The 18,088-nt window shown below is 28.9% G+C and overlaps 1 protein-coding gene across 6 annotated transcripts; it reads right to left on the reverse strand.

Moving 5' to 3' along the window:
• Positions 1-280: 280 nt before the first annotated feature.
• Positions 281-17,778, reverse strand: LOC129984671 (uncharacterized). 6 transcript variants are annotated; one of them, XM_056094599.1, is made up of 2 exons: positions 17,473-17,778; positions 281-2,332 (listed from the first exon to the last, which is right to left on the reverse strand). In XM_056094599.1, exon 2 carries the CDS (start codon positions 2,318-2,320, stop codon positions 1,064-1,066), a length of 1,257 nt encoding a protein of 418 aa, XP_055950574.1. In that variant the 5' UTR covers positions 2,321-2,332; positions 17,473-17,778; the 3' UTR covers positions 281-1,063. The 6 variants fall into 6 exon arrangements, 3 of the variants coding, with proteins under 3 accessions (XP_055950574.1, XP_055950572.1, XP_055950573.1); XM_056094597.1 differs by lacking the exon at positions 17,473-17,778 and adding an exon at positions 9,299-9,418; XM_056094598.1 differs by lacking the exon at positions 17,473-17,778 and adding an exon at positions 9,204-9,412.
• Between the last annotated feature and the right edge of the window lie 310 nt (positions 17,779-18,088).

An 18,088-nucleotide genomic window follows, 5' to 3' on the forward strand; every position in this document is an offset into this window, starting at 1 on the left:
TTCTTTTCCGTGTGGAACGCACTGTTCTATTTTGAATAGATTCCTACAGAAAAAAATTTCTTTTAACGAGTGCTTCGCATTATGCGTAATATTTGGGAACGAATAATGCTCGCTAAGCGAAGCGAATTCCACTGTATCGAATACCGAATGCTACATCAGTAATACTGGGTAATATTCAAAAAGGGAATGAAATTCTTAAATTCATTATTATAATGAAATTTAGACACAAATATTTTAGCTATAATTTAATAATTCATTTTATTTTTAAAAAAAGCACAGAAACAATTACTCATTAAAATTGGAATATTATATAAAAATATACAGGCAATATGACAAATTGTACATTGAACAATGCAGAACCATACTGATAATTATGCCGAAAATTCTACTTTTAACAATGTTGTTCAAAGCTATGATGACAATTTTTAAATTCTGTATTTGGCAATATATATATATATATGCATTTTTTATTTGAAATGAGCCATATAATTTAAGTACTTTTTTTAAATTCTTAATCCTTGTTTTAAAAATATGAAGAAAAAAAATTAAATGTCAGAGATTGTTTTTTATTTAAAGTAAAATAGATTAATTCAAATTTTAAAAACTTATTTATTTCAAATTTTAAAATTTTAAAAACTTATTATCATCATAAAGAATTCTGCTTTTGAAAAATTCACCGCCTTAATTTTTACTGCAAACAGAAAGAACATGGCAAATTTATTCTGTTTAAGCAAGGAATCAAGAACTAAGATGAGTGATTCGCATTGTACAATAAACTCAATTTTACCTTTAAAAAATTGAATTGTAAGCTAATAAATTAAAATAAATATACAAAAATACATAAAAAAAAGGCAAATGATTTCGAAAAATGATAACTGAATATCATATCATTTTTAAAAGCAATTAACTTTGAATCTAACTTCCATAAGTTATTCCAATAGCAAATCTTAGTAACGAGCGAAAATCTTTCACGTCTTAATTGCAAGTCACATTCTGTATACGAAATTGCAAGGAATTAATTCAATGTATAAAACAATATTGTACATTGGTGCTTTTCCAAATTTTACAATATTACACAGCATTGCAAGCTACTTTGGCTATTGGAATGTTGCCTCGTCAAATCATCGCCGTCTTCTATCGGCAAATCTTTAGGCCAATATGTTGGAGAATAAGTCGGAAATCCTCCAAAGCAATTTAAGAACTTCCATATCGGAAACACTTCCGTAAGATCATGATCCAAAACAAGCCGTAATGGTTTGGAAAAAATAGAGCGACGATTTTCTGCGATTCTTCGGAAATTATTAGGGCTCTTCTCCCAAAAGTATTTTAGGAATGCTAAGAGTTGAGTGGAATCGTCCCTTTTCTGTTGACGGATCCGCCCTAAAAGCATACAAAGAATGTCATAAAAAGTATCAGCAGTAAGATAAGACCATAACCTATCTTCTATTGCAAGGGAATTGGTTCGCAACGGCCAAGATGTCATGCACTTGATCACTTCATCCGGAGATTCTCTGAAAACTACTTCTCGTTCTTCTCTGGCCAAAACTGAGAGACAAAAACGTATAGCCTCGCTCTCTCGCTCGTGAGCTCTCCTACCGATTAAAGCCTTCGGCACATAGTGACGTCGCTCTAACGGGGTCAATGCTAACAAAACACGCCTCAGCACATAAGCATTCATGTCCCATAAAGGAGTTCCCAAAATCCACGCAACGCAGTATTGCCAGTCTTTATTTAACCAGCTTTCTAACCATTCAATCCACTGTTTCACGACGAAATCGAAATCTTTGGGGAGGTATTCTTCCCGAAGGTAGGTTTTTTCCCTTTCCGAGAGTTGCTTCCACAAATATAGAACATCTTCATACACACAATAAAAGCACGCAAATATAAAACGGATCGTCAGATGCACATTACTGTTCTTAATAACTGACTTCGCTGATTTTTCTCGATCTATAACTCCTTCAGTTAACCAGCAATGCGGGATATTTTGCATAATTATGAAGAGAGCATCATCGTTTGCTGTCCAAATGTGAGAGCAAGTGTTTATCCACGCTTCGATTTCGCCGAATAAAGGCGCAATAAAACTTTCCAGCTTTTTTTGTATTGGAGCATACGGACTAAGATTTGCTATATCTTTTACAACTTGATTCCTAATTAACTTATAATTCTCATCGCGGTATTTTCTTCGATAACGATCCGCTTCCGACACATCTGAATAACACAGGCAGGAGATGTCGATGAACGGCAACAGCTTGTTCAAAAGAGAGATCACTATTTCCGAACAGGACAGGTGTTGGAGAGAAGGCACTAAGCAGATATCCATTGTCAACTCCTCCTACAATCAAAAGAAAGATAGAAAGGTGTGCATTTCGAAAAGAAAAAGCAACAAACAAGTCCATGACGCACAGACAAAGGAAATTTAACAGGCGGTTTCTGATTTGGCACCCGGTTCATTAAAAAAATATGTTATTAGCTTAATTATGAAATAAATCTGTAAGAAATAATTTTTTGAACTAGAAAATACTAGGACTATAAATATACATACACAGAATAATTAAAATCATAGACTAATCATTTTTATGATATATTGGAATATGAATGAGTCAGCAATTGATTTTGTTATAAACCCTTAGATAGCTCTTGTAAAATAATAATTTTTAATATTACGTTCGTTCGAAATTTATTATTTCTTTGTAATCTTTCATAAAGACTTTTATATTTGTAAATAAGGAAATTCTTAAAAGTCGGTCCATTTTTCAAAACAAATTATTACTTTGGTAACTTTTTCGATTATATTATGTATTTATAATAATATGTATACGGGGTGATCGACAAAGCCTTTTCGATTCAAAAGGAAGCGACCCTTGCGACGAAATAAGAAAATAATAATAAAAAAAGAACCTTAAGGAAATGAGCAAAAAAGAGCCATTAGGAAAATGCACGTTATATCATAGTAAAAATGTATTGTGTTAATAAGGTAAAGAAAGTATTGCAATCATCAAAAAATGTCGAATTCGAGATTTTGACTCATCTCTACGCTTTAGACTTCCCTGCGTTCGAAAAACACATTTTGGAAACTATCCATCTGTCTGTGACAAAAAATAACTCAAAAATGCTTTCAGCTAGATGGATGAAAGGTGGATAGATATCTAAAAAAATGTCCAGATTTCTATCCAATTTCGAGTAAAATCCATACAGACGAAGTTTATCAGTCCGGTTGTTTGATCAAGGAAATTATAAAACGAAGAAGCCTAAGTGGATAAAATTCGATACACAGATTTAACACGTATTACGTAGACACCTATCAAATGTTGAGCCAACTCCAACAAGAGAGGACCGGTCTGTGCTCTCAGAAACATGTCACTCACAAATGCAATGACTTAAATACATCACATTGAATGAGTGATTTTGTCATTCTGAGTCAAAATTTTGTTTCGATGGATTGGGAAAAACGTTGTCTCAAACGTCCATTCGACTTTCGGATATTATTAACAGCCTACCAAGGATTGCCCTCGCCAAGGCGATACATTTTTAAAAATGCCAAAGGTGAATATTTCGTAACTATTATACGTCACAGTCATTTAGGATGTTCTCTGGGATAGCAACTTTATTAAAGAGTATGCAAGAAAATCTAGTGGGAGGGACACTACCGTTTGTTAAATTACCGATCAACCAGTGTGTGTGTATATATATATATATTACTAATGTAATTAAAGTACAAAATTAAATAAAATAAATCAATAGCGAGATGATTTAAGAGCTTAAAATGCACTAGAAAACAACGGCCTCATAATGTGCATTGCATTCTGATACTGCGCGAAGATGTTTTAAGCCATTTCATTCGGTAGGTGCCAACTCATTAGCCACTAGTTGCAGCAGACTTGATGAAACATCACGGGGAGGTGTACGGATGGAGAACGATTCCATTCTTCTGATTTTAAGGAAGAGAAAGCCTAAATGAAAAAGCATTTCCTGTATAACCGAAATAATATATATATAGCATTACACGTTTTATTACAGATGACTAAGGACATAAAAATCAATGAAACATCGCATTGGCTAAGCGGTCGCAATCAAATAATCTCTACTCATTAAAAAACAAAAGAGATTGTGTGTTTGTGTTCACTCTCAAAATGGCACATCATTGTTCTTAAATGTTATTAAATTCGGCACAGATATACTGCGAAAGCGAAAATGTGCTCCTTGTAAGGTTTATTTGAATTTTAATTTATCTAAAATGAAATGAAATTTTGAAGTTATCAAACCATTACTTGAATTTTAATTTATCTAAAATGAAATGAAATTTTGAAGTTATCAAACCATTACTCTCGAAAATACTGTGTCATAATAATTTTTACACAATCTTAAAATTAAAATTTTAATAATATATTTCTAATGATACCAATTTAGTTCTTGTACAATTTTTTTTGTCCAATTTTCACTAACCCTTTCGCTGTCTTTTGCTGTCCACGAAAATTTCTGTTTTTCGTAGCATTAGAACAAACAAAAATAAAAATTCAAACAAGTAAACATTTACAAAGTATTGTAAAAGTTTAAAAATGCAGAAGAACGTTTAAAGTGCATTACGGCCGCACTGCAAAGGTTTCACTTGAACGCACTTTACGGACGACGAAGAGGTTCATTTAAAAATACTTTTAAATACATTTCATAAATTTATATTTTATCGTTGTAATAAAACTTGAATCATTTTCAAAAATTCTTCTCCGGAGTTTTTCCTCCATTGTTAATGATTAAATTCTGAGTATTTGAATTCACTTTCCATGTTTAAAAAGTTTCTTTTAAAAGCACGATTTTAATTTAAAAAATTTTTTAATTACTTAATTCTATGACAATTATAATTAAGGTTTGTTACATAAGCAATGGTTAGTAACAGTAATGATGAAAAATATTTAAAAGTGTTCAGTTTTTAAACATTACTGGTGTTATCCATGATATCGTTGCATGTATAAAAATATATTACCACTCTTTTAGACTGAAGATTTGCTTTTCTCTCATTGCTGAATCTTTTATTGAATCTAAGAAATTTATATAGAGTTATTCTTCTGGATATTATGTAAATCATGAAATATATTTTGCAATAAACAGAAAACTTCAATACTGAATTATTCTATTTTCTATCCATAAATTTTTTTATGAACATGCTTCTTTTCAGAAAGCAAGTTACTGGGTAATTGCAATTTAATCTTTTCCCCTTCCAAATAGAAGTTCAAATATTAAGTAAGATGGGGGGGGGGGGGGAGAGAAAGAGAGAGTATAACCATGGCAGGTACAGGGCACAATGAGCAGAACTGGTCTAAGGCTATTAACCTGACAGCGATGAAATGTCTATCCTAATTTTATTTTTAAAAAACTGTTCTGGGAATATCAAGTAATGCATAAGAAATTTAATTGTAATTCAATTAATATTCCCAGTTAACCTATGTGTTTCTATCTGTTTGTGCTCTATGGGTGAGACTATTTGGATATTAAATAACAAAAATTATATAAAGTGTCTCAGCAATTTACAAATAAGAATTTAATAATATATAGTTTTGGTATCGTGCAATAAGAAAGATTATTTGTAATGTTATGTTTCTAAAGGCAAGATGATGTCACTTGATTCCATTAGGAATGTTCATGTGCATGATAAAGAGAAGAGATGTAAGACTATTAAAATAAAACAGCTTTGATGCCAATCACAATTTTAGGCTTTAAAATACTTCTGTGAGTGAATCATTAACATCAATTTATGCATGATAGATTGAAATGAAGTTACTTCCCAGCAAGTCTGCTAATTGCTAAAAGTGGAAAGTTATCTATAAAATTCAAACTACAACTTTTTACAAAGTATATATCTGGTTGTTGTAAGTGGTGGAATTTGAGCAAACCCCTATAGGGACCATATCTTATTTCTTTGCAAATTTGCTTGCATTGAAATTAACTTATTTAGGTTAGGTTTTATGTGGAAAGGTCTAGTTTTCTTTGTCAAATTCCAATGGAACATTAAAAATAGACAAGTGTACAAAACAAAATGCATATGTTAAAAAAAGTTATGAACAAATATGGATAGTTTATAATTACTATGAAGATTCAGGCATTAATCATATAGTTAGAACAAATTTTCAATCTCAGCTTCAAAAAATAATTGCTAACAATAATATGCGATGAGCTTCCACATTCCTCGGAAGCTACCAGATAATCTGAAAATTCTTAGATTTTCTTTTTAAAGAAAGAATATGGTTTGGTTTGTTTTAATGGTGCAAAAGCCATATTTGGCCATGCTGCGCCAAATGCATGACTGGAAAGAATATGAAGAATATTTAAACGTTCACCTTCAAAGTAAAAAAAAAAAGCTGGTATGCTAGGTTGGCTGCCTGGAATTTCAGCATCATCCATTTCTTTCAAATGACCTGATCAATATGTCACACAAGATTTTGTTGTTGTAACAGTCTTGACCTTGTCCTTCTGTATATTTCTTCTCTGGATTAAAGAACTAGTAAATATGCCAAAATAACAATTTAAGGCCAATGATGAATGGCTGAATCTTCAGTGATTATGTCAAAAAGTGACCATGGTTATGCATAACTTTTGGTAATAAATTAATTCTGTTCCCTGCTTTTGTGTTTTATTTATCAACCATCAGAACTATATAAAAAGGGGCTTTTGCACAGCAGAATTTCTACTCAAACAAACTTTTCTATTTAAAGAAATTTTCTATCAAATCTTGACTTAGAATGAAGTTTACTTTCCATTTAATGAGAGGCAATTTCCATATTCAGTAAATTTTTACATGTTTGTTTATAGAAGTTTAAACAAAATTTATCAAATCAACTATACAGCTTTCTGTGCTCTTTTTCTATTACAGAAGGTAATTATAGAATATCCTATGGAATATGACACAATGCAAAGTGTAAAGAAAAGATAATATAGTGAGTAAGAAATACAGAGTGAAGAGGTCATTAAAAAGAAGGAATGCTAACAACATTTAAAACCATATAGATGAGTTAAAATTTCAAAAAAAAAAAAAAAATTATAGATAATGTGTTTTCTTTTTCATAAAACATAAATTTTTAACTTTTAAAATGCAGTCTTAACAGGATGACAATTCAGGAAGTGTACTGTAATCTATAAAGAAGTTATGTTAAGTTCTATTCATTCATTTTTAATTACTTTAATTACAAATTTCTATTCAATGTACTTTTTTAATACTGTTCTAAAGTAAAATGATGAAGCGTAGTTAAATAGAAACTTTTCTGATAGTAGAGTAAAATTTTCTGACACAAGATAGTACAGTAAATTTCTTCCCAAATGTATTTTAATATATATTTTACCCTTTAATAAAAATGATTTTATGAACTCTCATCAATCAATCAAATACTATTGACCATGCAATAATAAAGATACAGAGACAAGTCCAGGTAAATTTGTTTCAAAAATAAAACTAATTTTTACAAAATGCATTACTTCTTTTTATTTGGTTGTTTAAAATGTTTTGTGATGTAAAAAAGTACATGTAATTATGGTCAAAATGAAATTTTTTATAACATACATTGTTATCTATGAAATGCTTTCAATATGTTCGTTTCAAATTCCATTACCATTTGTAATATTTTTGATGAAAGAATGATATTCTTTGATAGCGTAGCTAAATAATCTAAGGCATCGCCCATCTCAGATGTGTGCATTCAAATCCTAACACTTTCATTATTATATTTCATGATATTTTCAAAATTATTTAGGTACTGTAATTTCTGTGATTGTGAAAGAATAAAGCCTGCCAGTAAATCTAAAAACTTTCCTTAATCAGATTACCATTCCAATTCTTTCTGTTGACAACATGAGGATTTTCTAATATGACTCTTTTTATTTAAAAAAAAAAGAAGAAAAAAAAAAGATTTTTTCCCCCTTTCTTTTCTATGGTAAAGCAATTATGCAGTTAGTTAAAAAAAAAAAAAAAAATCTGCGACCATTATGTTGTATTCAATATTGGAATAATTTTTATTCAATGTTATTGCAAATTATAGTATTAGAATAAATATTTTTCAATTACTCTTTTTATAATTTCTATTTACAATAAAATAATTTTGAATTATTAGTTCTCTCTCCTTCTCACTTTATAGATATGAGAGTGTATGGTTTGTTTAAGGGATCTCAGGATTCTTGGCAATTATATACCAATTGAAAAACCATCCTTTTTCAAACCCATATAACTTATAAAAGAAACAATCATGACATTTGAAAATTTAACCATATAATATTGATATACTATTATTTCTCATATTTATATATAATTTGTTAAAAATTAAAAAGTTACAAAAAAAACATAAATTGAATATTTTTTCAATCTTAAAAATCATTATTTTACTGTGCATAGAATTCAGATATTAAAGATGATCAAAATTTACAAAATTAATATTTACTAGCAGAAAATGATTATTTTAAAGTTATGTAAAATTTTAATAAAACGTTTATTTAAAAAAATATTTTTATAACACAATTATTTTTTTTTAAAATGAAATTTTATAACTATCTAATTAATCTTCAAGTGCATTTTTTTCTGACAATAATTTGTCTAAAAATTGAGCCACAAGCCATACAAGAGCTCATTTTGAGCATGTGCCTGAAATTTCAGATTAACAGCATAATTAATTTCTCAAAAATCCTGCATGCATGCTTTATTTTATTTTTTTGAGAAAAACTATGTTTAAAATGAAAAATAGTTTTAAAAAAATCAGAACAAACTTTTGGAAATTAAAAAGTTTCAAAAGTTCCAAGTACTGCCCTAAGTTAACTTATATTTTTCCATTTATTTTGCAATTTGAAGTTTTCTTTCGTCTTGCATGCTTTCTGAGGAAGCTACGGTTATTTGCCATTTGAGATATTCGTTTGGTAAACACATGATTGAACAAAGTGTATTGGGTTCAGGCAATCCTTGGCCTTTATATCTCATAGCCAAAACAGACCTATTGATATCTGGGATATTTTTGTTCTTACCTACTAATTAACATAAATTCTGCTTCGTCTGAAATTCGTGCACATTCTAATAAAAAAGATGAAGATAATCTTATAGTAATTTTTTTACTTATTTTGATTTCTCAATGGCATTCCGAACAATAAAAATATTTTTCTATTTGTTTCAAATTAATGTTGATCAATCCATAACTTTAAAATTCATGAAAAATATATTCTCAAATGAATGAACGCACTTGGCAATTTTCCAGCTAATGCACTTTTCTTTGGCAAAATGTTTTCTCAGAAACATTTTCACTTTCCGATTCACATTTCTTAAAGTATTTATTACCTTGAAACCTTTTGTTTTATGGCCTCTTTCCAGATTATCGTTTATGTACAGGGACACCCATAATTGAAATAATTTCTAAGACAGATGAAATAACATCATATTCAAAATCGTTAAATAAACAATTCAGAAAAACAAAGCTCAAAGTTGAGTTGTAGCTATGCTCTTCATTCACAAGTTGATTTTGATAGTAAGTGTAGCTCTACTATAACAATTCAACAAGAGGGGAAAAAAATTGTTTGGAATGAGGAGTAGGGATAGAGATGCATAATCCACGATTTTTTGAATAACAAATAATATTGCTATTGTTATTTTTAAATATGCGTTCCAAATATCTGTTATTTCAATCATATTATTATTTAAAAATTATTACTTAATATTAAATATAAAATTTATTAATTGTAATTAATACTTAGTTTACTAATTTAATTAACGTGTGAATGAATTAATTTATCTGTTTCAGCTTACTTCTTAAATTTTATTTTTTTTCTCAAAACTATTTATTTAATTTATTTATTAGAGTGAACCATTTTCTGGAAAATATGAGTTCAAAATATATGTCATTTCTTTAAAATGTTTACTTTAGTCCTATATTCTACCAATAGATGGCGCCAGTAGTAAACGGAGTACATGTAATCAAAGTCAATCATGTCACGAGCAATTAAGAATGATCTGTATGGAATACAAATACGAATATTGGTCATACAAATACGAAGATTGGCGCATCATCAAATACGAATATTGGTCACTCCCGTAAAGTGGAGCGGTGACTTCGCAATTTCCAGTGAAGCCTCGCACTTTCCGGTGAAATCACCGTTCCGATAAATTTCAGTGATATGCAATTCAATGATACGATACGATAATTCCAATAACCGGTCCGTTCACTTTTCAATCCAATCACAGATTTCTTTCGAGAGCTTCCATTGGACAGATCGTATCGATTGTTACTTTGCAGTGAAGTCACCGCTCCGGCAAATTCCAGTGATATCGTATCGATTGTTACTTTCTATCGTGATCCAAAACCTGTAATCGAAATATCATCAGTAAGATCGTATCAAGGATTTGAATCAGACCCCTCTTTGAAAAGTATTGATCACTTGTATTTGTGACTTTTTGTTATTGGTTACGTAATAACCGCTCGTAATATATTCGTCATCCCTAGATACGGTCTTTTTGGTGATATTTCGATTACAGGTCTTGGATCACGATAGAAAGTAACAATTGATACGATCTATCCAATGGAAGCTTTCGAACAAGAGTTCAATCATGCATAGGGAACATCCCTAACCCACTGATGCACTTTCCAGGAACAAGACCACCCACAAACAGTTGTGGCTTGCGGCAGGACCTATTGATCACAAGCAGAGCGCTTCTTATTTCATTGAGTCAGATCCGAGCTCTCCCTATCCCATCGCATGATAACGACTATCACTGGAAGCTATACTCGGCTTGTTTCGTTGTACGAAAACCAGTTTTCTTTCGCACTCAAGTCTCCACTAAAAAATATTTATTCTGTTAAAAAAAACTCTATCTGAAAAAGAGGATCAATATCTTTCATTTAAATAGGCAATTACTAAATACATGTGGTGACTTGAATATGTTTTTTCTACACCACTCTTTCTGACATTTTATTTTGTTTTCGGCTTTTTGCATATTTAAATGCTTTAATTTTAAATAAAATAAAAAATTGTACTCAGAATAATTCTATTTTATTGTTCACCAAATTTGAAATTGATATTTTTTTTAGAATCTCTTTTCAAAACCGTTGGCTCATATATTTGATTCACTAATCTTGATGTTGCTTATTGTAGATTTCAATACAAAATGTTCTCAAAATATAATTTGGCTGACTTAATGTAAAAAAAAAAAGCTAAAATGCAAGATCGCTGGTGCCTATACGATTTTATGCGAAAAAGAAAGTCAATAAAACATTCTGAAAAAATGTGTTTAAATGACTTTTGGATGAAGACTAGGGATTTTTTTATTTGCTTGAAAACTTCATTCCAAGTATTGATAATAATTATTAAATTTGTCGCTTATTGTATAATACCATTTGTTATAATTTTAATTTTAATGCAGTTGCACATCGTATAAATTCTTATTTAGTTATTATTTTATTTTAAAATCAAATTAGTCTCTTCTTTATTTTTATGAACACAGAAGAATAAATACATTCATATTATTGACAATGCAGCAGGAAATTTAGCCCATAGAAAAGTTGTGAAAAAAGTTCAAAGCCAAAGTCCTTCTACGGTAAACTTGAAGATAAGTGTAGCAGAGTAAGACTATTAATGAAAAAAAAATTGAAAAATTTTAATACAGTAAAAATCTTATTTTTCTGGAGGTTACGAGAAGCAAACATAGTATTCGCAGCATTTTAGTGAACACTGTAAAGAAATGTGGTATAATAAAAATGCAGAGTAAGTAATTAAGATTCATTACTATTTATTTCATTACTATTTTTTTATTTTAAAGGTTATAAAATATTCATTAAAGGTTCATTAAAGGTTATAAAAATTTATTAAAGGTTATAAAATATTCTAACAATACTATTTTTTCGATACTATGAAATCAAATCAGTTCTATTTATTAAAAATGCACACGCACTAAAATAGATTGAAATATTTTAATATTAGAACAAGAAATAAATTCACCCCATATAAAAATTATACAAATATATACATTTTTTTGTTTACTTCAGGAATTGAATCTTTCTCCCTAATTTCGAAAATAATTTAACATTTCAATGTAATAAAAATGTTTTAATAAGTGTAAACATTTTTTTAAAAAAAATTCATGAGTTCGGACACATTTAAAAATTAACAACTAGAACCTTACCAAAACAAAAATTATATATATATATATATATATATATATATATATATATATATATATATATATATATATATATATATATATATATATATATATATATATTATGTAAGTTTTATGCAGTGTTATTTGAAACCCGATTACCAATTCCCACACAGATTTGCTGCGTTTTGAAAATACAAGGCAAATTTAATTTTTCACAGAAATCGAAAAAAAGATGTATCCATTCTTCCCACAAAGCGAAAATTCGACGCGAGAAGCAACACTGACACTTCTTTCGGGTGGCTGGGAATTAATTAGCATTCTTACTGGGCGGAAAATCTGCAGAAGAGGAAAGCAATATCCTTACCCAATTTGTGTCACTTAAAAGTAGAAAACAATGTAACAAAACAATGTAATTAAACAATGTAGGAAATGAAGAAATTCAATTTGAGATGAATCGAATTTCAGAGCAATGCATAAATATATTACGTCACCTATCCTTAAAACTTAGATTTAAAACAGACATTTTAGGAAAAAAAAGTTAAGTAAAAAAAATAAAAAAGTAAGTTCTTTAAAAAGTATTTTTTCAAAATACCTTTTAAAGAATAAAAAAAAGCCTATAAAAGGAATATAAAAATAGTTATGCTTAGAACAATCCATTCATCTAATGATTCTTTCTAATTGTATAGAAGAAATGAATGATTTCATTTATAAAGATCTATGAGATCACATCCATAAGTATGTATTTTGTATGTGAAATATTTACAAGATAAAAAAATTTTCAAAACATATTTAACAAAAAAGATTATAAAACCTCTTTGTTGTATAATACGTGGAAAATAATCACCATTTAAAAAAAAGAAACTTCCTTTTCACTTCATTAATATAAAATTAATCATTGCCAGATTAATGTAGCATGAAACCTCATGATAAATACTAACAATGCTTTGTTATCAAAAACAGCAGAAATGAGATAGAATTATCCAAAACTGCAATTACAAATTCAAATAAAATGAATTTCCTCTGTATTGATATTTTTACCCTGAAATACTGAAAAATATATTGGAAAAATATTTTATTTATAACGCTTAAAAATTTATACACAATCGATCATTCTTAAGTGAATGTACCAAAAAAACATCGAAGGAGTCAGTGGATTTCAATTTTATGTACGATATTAATATAAAATCTTAAAGTCGGCAATAGGCAAATATGTTGTAAGTGGAAAATGATTCCCTTCAATCTAATTTCGCAGTATGGCCAAGAATGGCTCTTGCGCTAATAAACCCAACAACAACAATCCTTCAATCTAATCCCGCAAATGAACAACTCCCCGTATTGGATTTTCGCTATCAAAACTCAAGCGATCTGGGCCAACATTTCTGACAGAAAAGAAGGGGTATCGACCGATCTCCGACCCTCCAGGGGACAGAAAGGAAATCCCAGAAACAAAACATTCTTCTCTTGTGTCCTGAGGGTCCTATCCCCTTAACGCGAATAAAGGGAAAAGAAGAAATTTGTGAATGGGTTGAAAGTGAACGGCCCGGTTATTCTTGGAATTATCGTGTCATTGAATTGCATATCACTGAAATTTATCGGAGATGTGACTTCACTTAAAATTGTGAAGTAACTGTTCCCCTTAATAGTAGCGACTTTGACTTTCCGATATTCGCATTTGACAATGCACTATCCCAAATGATCATTTTGAACTGCTTGCAACATGACTTTCTGATTGCATACATTTTGTTCACTGCTGGCGCCATCTATTGGTAGAATATAGAATTAAAGTAAACATTTTAAAGAAATGACATATATTTTTTATTCAACTTTTTCAGAAAATGTTTTACTCCAATAATTAAATTAAAATAAATAGTTTTGAAAAAAAATCAAATTTAAAAAGTAATCTGAAATAGATAAATTAATTCAATCACACGTTACTAAAATTAGTAAATTAAGTCTTGATTACAATTAATAAATTTTATATTTATTACTAATTAATAATTTTAATTAATAATATGATTGAAATTACAGATATTTGAAACAAATATTTAAAAATAACAAAAGCAAAATTATTTGTTATTCAAAAAATCATTGATTATGCATCTCTAATGAGGAGTGGCAGAGGCAAATTTTTATTTAAGTTTTATTTTACTAGAAGTTTTGGTAGAATCATTAAAATTTTCGCACCAAAATGTTCAGCAAAGATAGGACTGTTGTATCAGCATTTAATGTTTACAAAATATTATAAATAAAACTTCTCAAATTACTAAAATGTTGGAACATCAGATTCTTTTAATCTATAAAACGGATTTGAAACTAGGCAAATTTGCTGGGACAAAATAAAGCTAACAGTTGAAAGAAAAGAATTTTATTGAAACTGATATATTAAAAAAATGTTCTGAAAGAATTTGCTTAAATTACGTTTTGCATTTTTTACAAGAAATGGTTAAATTGTGAGGTTTAAATTAAATCGCGTACGCGGCACTCCCACCTTTTGAGTTTGAGTTTTAAAACTCAAAATTAAAGTCAGTAATTAAAGATTTAATCTCTTGGAAGTAGAATAAAATCAAGACTGTCAAACGTCCACTTCTTTGATTCGATCTTCATGAAGGGGAGCAAAATTTAATTCAATATGTTTGAAATTGAATATTTTGCATATAACACACTGCCGAATCACTTTTCGAATAGTTTTTCTGACTCTTAATACCTAATATTTCTCGCGAAGGTTTGAAATTAAGGTTTGAACACCACAATGCAGAAGTTCCTTGTGTTTATACATAATCAGGCTTGTAGCCATATGATGATCTGAAGGAAGGATTATAGGAAACTTGAAATCTTCAGTGTCTTCTGGCCATATCAATCTGATCTTCCTTTTGAAAAATCCGTTTCTATCCACAACATATTGAAGGGAGGATTTTTGGATGCCATACATAATATTAGTTTTGCCTCTTTCAGTTCGTTAGTCGTCAGTATGCTGGTTAAACAGCAAGTGTTCATAAGTTTACAAGTTTTATAAAATCTGATTACTCTTACAGCAACTCTGATCAGTTTCTCAAAAGAAGTAAATTTAGTTAAGAATTCGTAAATATGCTTTGATATTCTCGTAATTAGGGTTACGCATATTTGTTGTTCACTCCAATTAATCCGACATGTTAAAAAATAATTTTATTTTCGTTTAAACTTAAGAAAATTAAGCAATTTATTTTGACTACGAACTTCACCGAGGCAGTGCGCGAGGTTTCTGAAGAGAAAAGAGAGAGTAACTTTTTAAAAGCCTCGCGTCTGTCAATACCCGGATGATGGGTGGCGCGCCAATTACGTCACACGCAGTCTCGACGGAGACTGTAGTTTATAGATTCATATTGATATATGATTTATGATAGAGATTCACCACAATATATTTATCGATGTGACAACTGACTTTTTCTTCAAAGCTTTAACAATATTTTCATCTGATGATAAATTAGATGTAGGCCATAATTTTTTCTTCATCTTTTAACCACGTCGACCTTCCTACCATCTTCGAGCAATCAAAGTTTTGACTGAACAACCTCTAGAAGGTAGATCTGTGGGAATTAAATTCGTAGCTACATGATTCAACTGATCTGATTCATTGTTATTTCATTCGATTCATCACAAACGTTATACTTTTCTCATTCTATTTTACCCATATAAAGCATTCAAGGGATTTGATCAGTAATAAATAGGGATTTTCTCAAGATCTTTTATAGAGCACATATAGTCTGAATTAAATAAAAAAATAGGAATTGGATCAGGAAATAAAAGAACATTTTAGAATGAAGGTAATATTGGCTAAATTAAGATGAAAGTTAAGAAATTAATTAAGTTTAAATTAGATTTAAAAATATCATTACAAGTACATGTGTATATATATTTTTCAAAAATTCTCTCAAATAATAATAATAATTTCGGGTGATTTTCAATAAGATTATACAAAGTAAAAAATTACTTAATGTTTCCAGAACAAAAAAAAGTGCTTCCTTTATAATACAGAGTAGTACCTAAAATACCTTCTCTAAAGTCATCTCTCGTACAATGCAATGAGAGAAAAAAGAGTTTTATAAGTTTTTTCCCCCTTTATTGAATACTTAGATTACCATTAAAGATAATCTTCTTAATACATGATCGTCTATTAATAGGTTGTCAAACTGATCAAATCCAGCCAAAAAGAAAAAAAAAAAGGATGAAATACTTACCAATTACAAAAAGAAATTGAATAAAAAATGCTCGTAATGAAAATGTTATTTATGCAGAATTCAATTTAACCCTTTCAAGGGCCGTGGGAAGTATGCTTCCCACCAAATTTATCAATCTTTGCATGAATTTATGTAGGTTGGCATAAGTTCTAACAAATTTTTTTAGAAAGACAGAAACTTAGATGCTTTAGTTCTTTATTTTATACAAAATGATTTGTTGATTTGATACTTAATTATTAATTAACCAAATTAATTAATTAATCAAATTAAATTTATCTAATAAGCTAAATGAATTCCTTTTCTTATTCTAATTTCAAGCCTAAAAATATTTTAACATAATATGACTAGAAAAAAATGGCCCTTTAAAGGGTTAAAGCTATAGGCTCGTTGAATAATTATTTCTAATGAATTAAGATTGCAAAGCAAAGCGCATTTAGTAGGAAAAAGTTAGGATAGTTTGATTCAATGTTTGGAAAAAAAAAAGAAACAATTCAGAGAAAACATAAAATATTGCAGGAAAATTGAGTAATGAAATATTTAAAATGATTTTTTTTAAAGTTATCTATAACTGATTTTTGAGTATATCTATTTCCCAATTTTGTCATCTTATCAAATGCAAATCTAAGAATTTTACACAGCTGTAAAAAAATTGTGCATTAAAAATGTTTAAGAAATTCTGTCTTTAAATGCTAATATAATAATTAATTTAAAACAATGAATGCGAGGAAAACTTAAATACAATAGAAATGAATTATTAAATAACTTTATGCTAAGGGAATCTATGTTACACACAAATAGAAAAAGTACAATAGAAAATTTACATATTGGATGTGTATTTTCTAAAACATTTTAACTATTGAATAATCAAAAACAATTTGATAAATGGAAAAGAAATTAATTGAGAATCTATTTAAATATGTATTTAATATTTTAGATTCATTAAGATTACTGGATATAAAATATTACAAAAAATTTAAAGAAGTTTTCACTCAAATATTTTTTTAGGAATACTTGAAGATATCTTGCATAATGAGGGGAAAAGTATGTAATAAAAAAGCATAACAAAAAAAAAAAGTCAAAATCGTCCAAATGTTAAAAAAAAAAAAAGTGGATTTTTATTAAATTAAAAACAGTGTAGCATTTTACCTTTTCAGAATGCGCTTAAAAATCCATTTTCAACACAGAACTGTTAATTTCCCATCATGTTGCCGTATGAATTTCGTAGAAACTTTAAAACAGAATTCTTCAATAGCTAAGATTTTGAAAGAAATACGAACTTTTAAAAAATTTACTCTTAAATAAAAAACAAAATAAAAAACAAAAACAGACTATCTGGGACATAAAGTTGAAATTAGAGATATAACACGAATGAAGAGTCTAAACTCAAGACTGTTCAGCCTGTTTGAAATTTTTGATCATTTTACCAAAACATCATAAATATTTCAAACTCCTTGAATTATATTAGTGTGCACAACACTCTCTAGAAAAATCAATAGTCTTAATTTCTATGTCACATGTCTTGATAAGAACCTTATCTATAATACTGACACAAAAAGGCTGTAAATACATGACTCAACTTAGAAAAATAAACATATCTGATAGCAGATAAAGCATCACAAGACAATAAATAATGAATTTCTTATTTCTCAACTGTTGTTAATTTACCATAATTGCATTATATGAATCAGGAAAAAAGAAAAAAGAAGACCCCCCCCGCATTGTGATATGTTAAATCGGTAAAGCTAAAATATATGATGCAGAG

Source organism: Argiope bruennichi, chromosome 9, assembly GCF_947563725.1.
Source record: "Argiope bruennichi chromosome 9, qqArgBrue1.1, whole genome shotgun sequence".
NCBI lineage: Eukaryota > Metazoa > Arthropoda > Arachnida > Araneae > Araneidae > Argiope > Argiope bruennichi.

Excerpts from the sequence above, each read along its gene's own strand:
- LOC129984671 (XM_056094599.1), bottom strand. The coding sequence starts at position 2,320 with ATGGATATCTGCTTAGTGCCTTCTCTCCAACACCTGTCCTGTTCGGAA.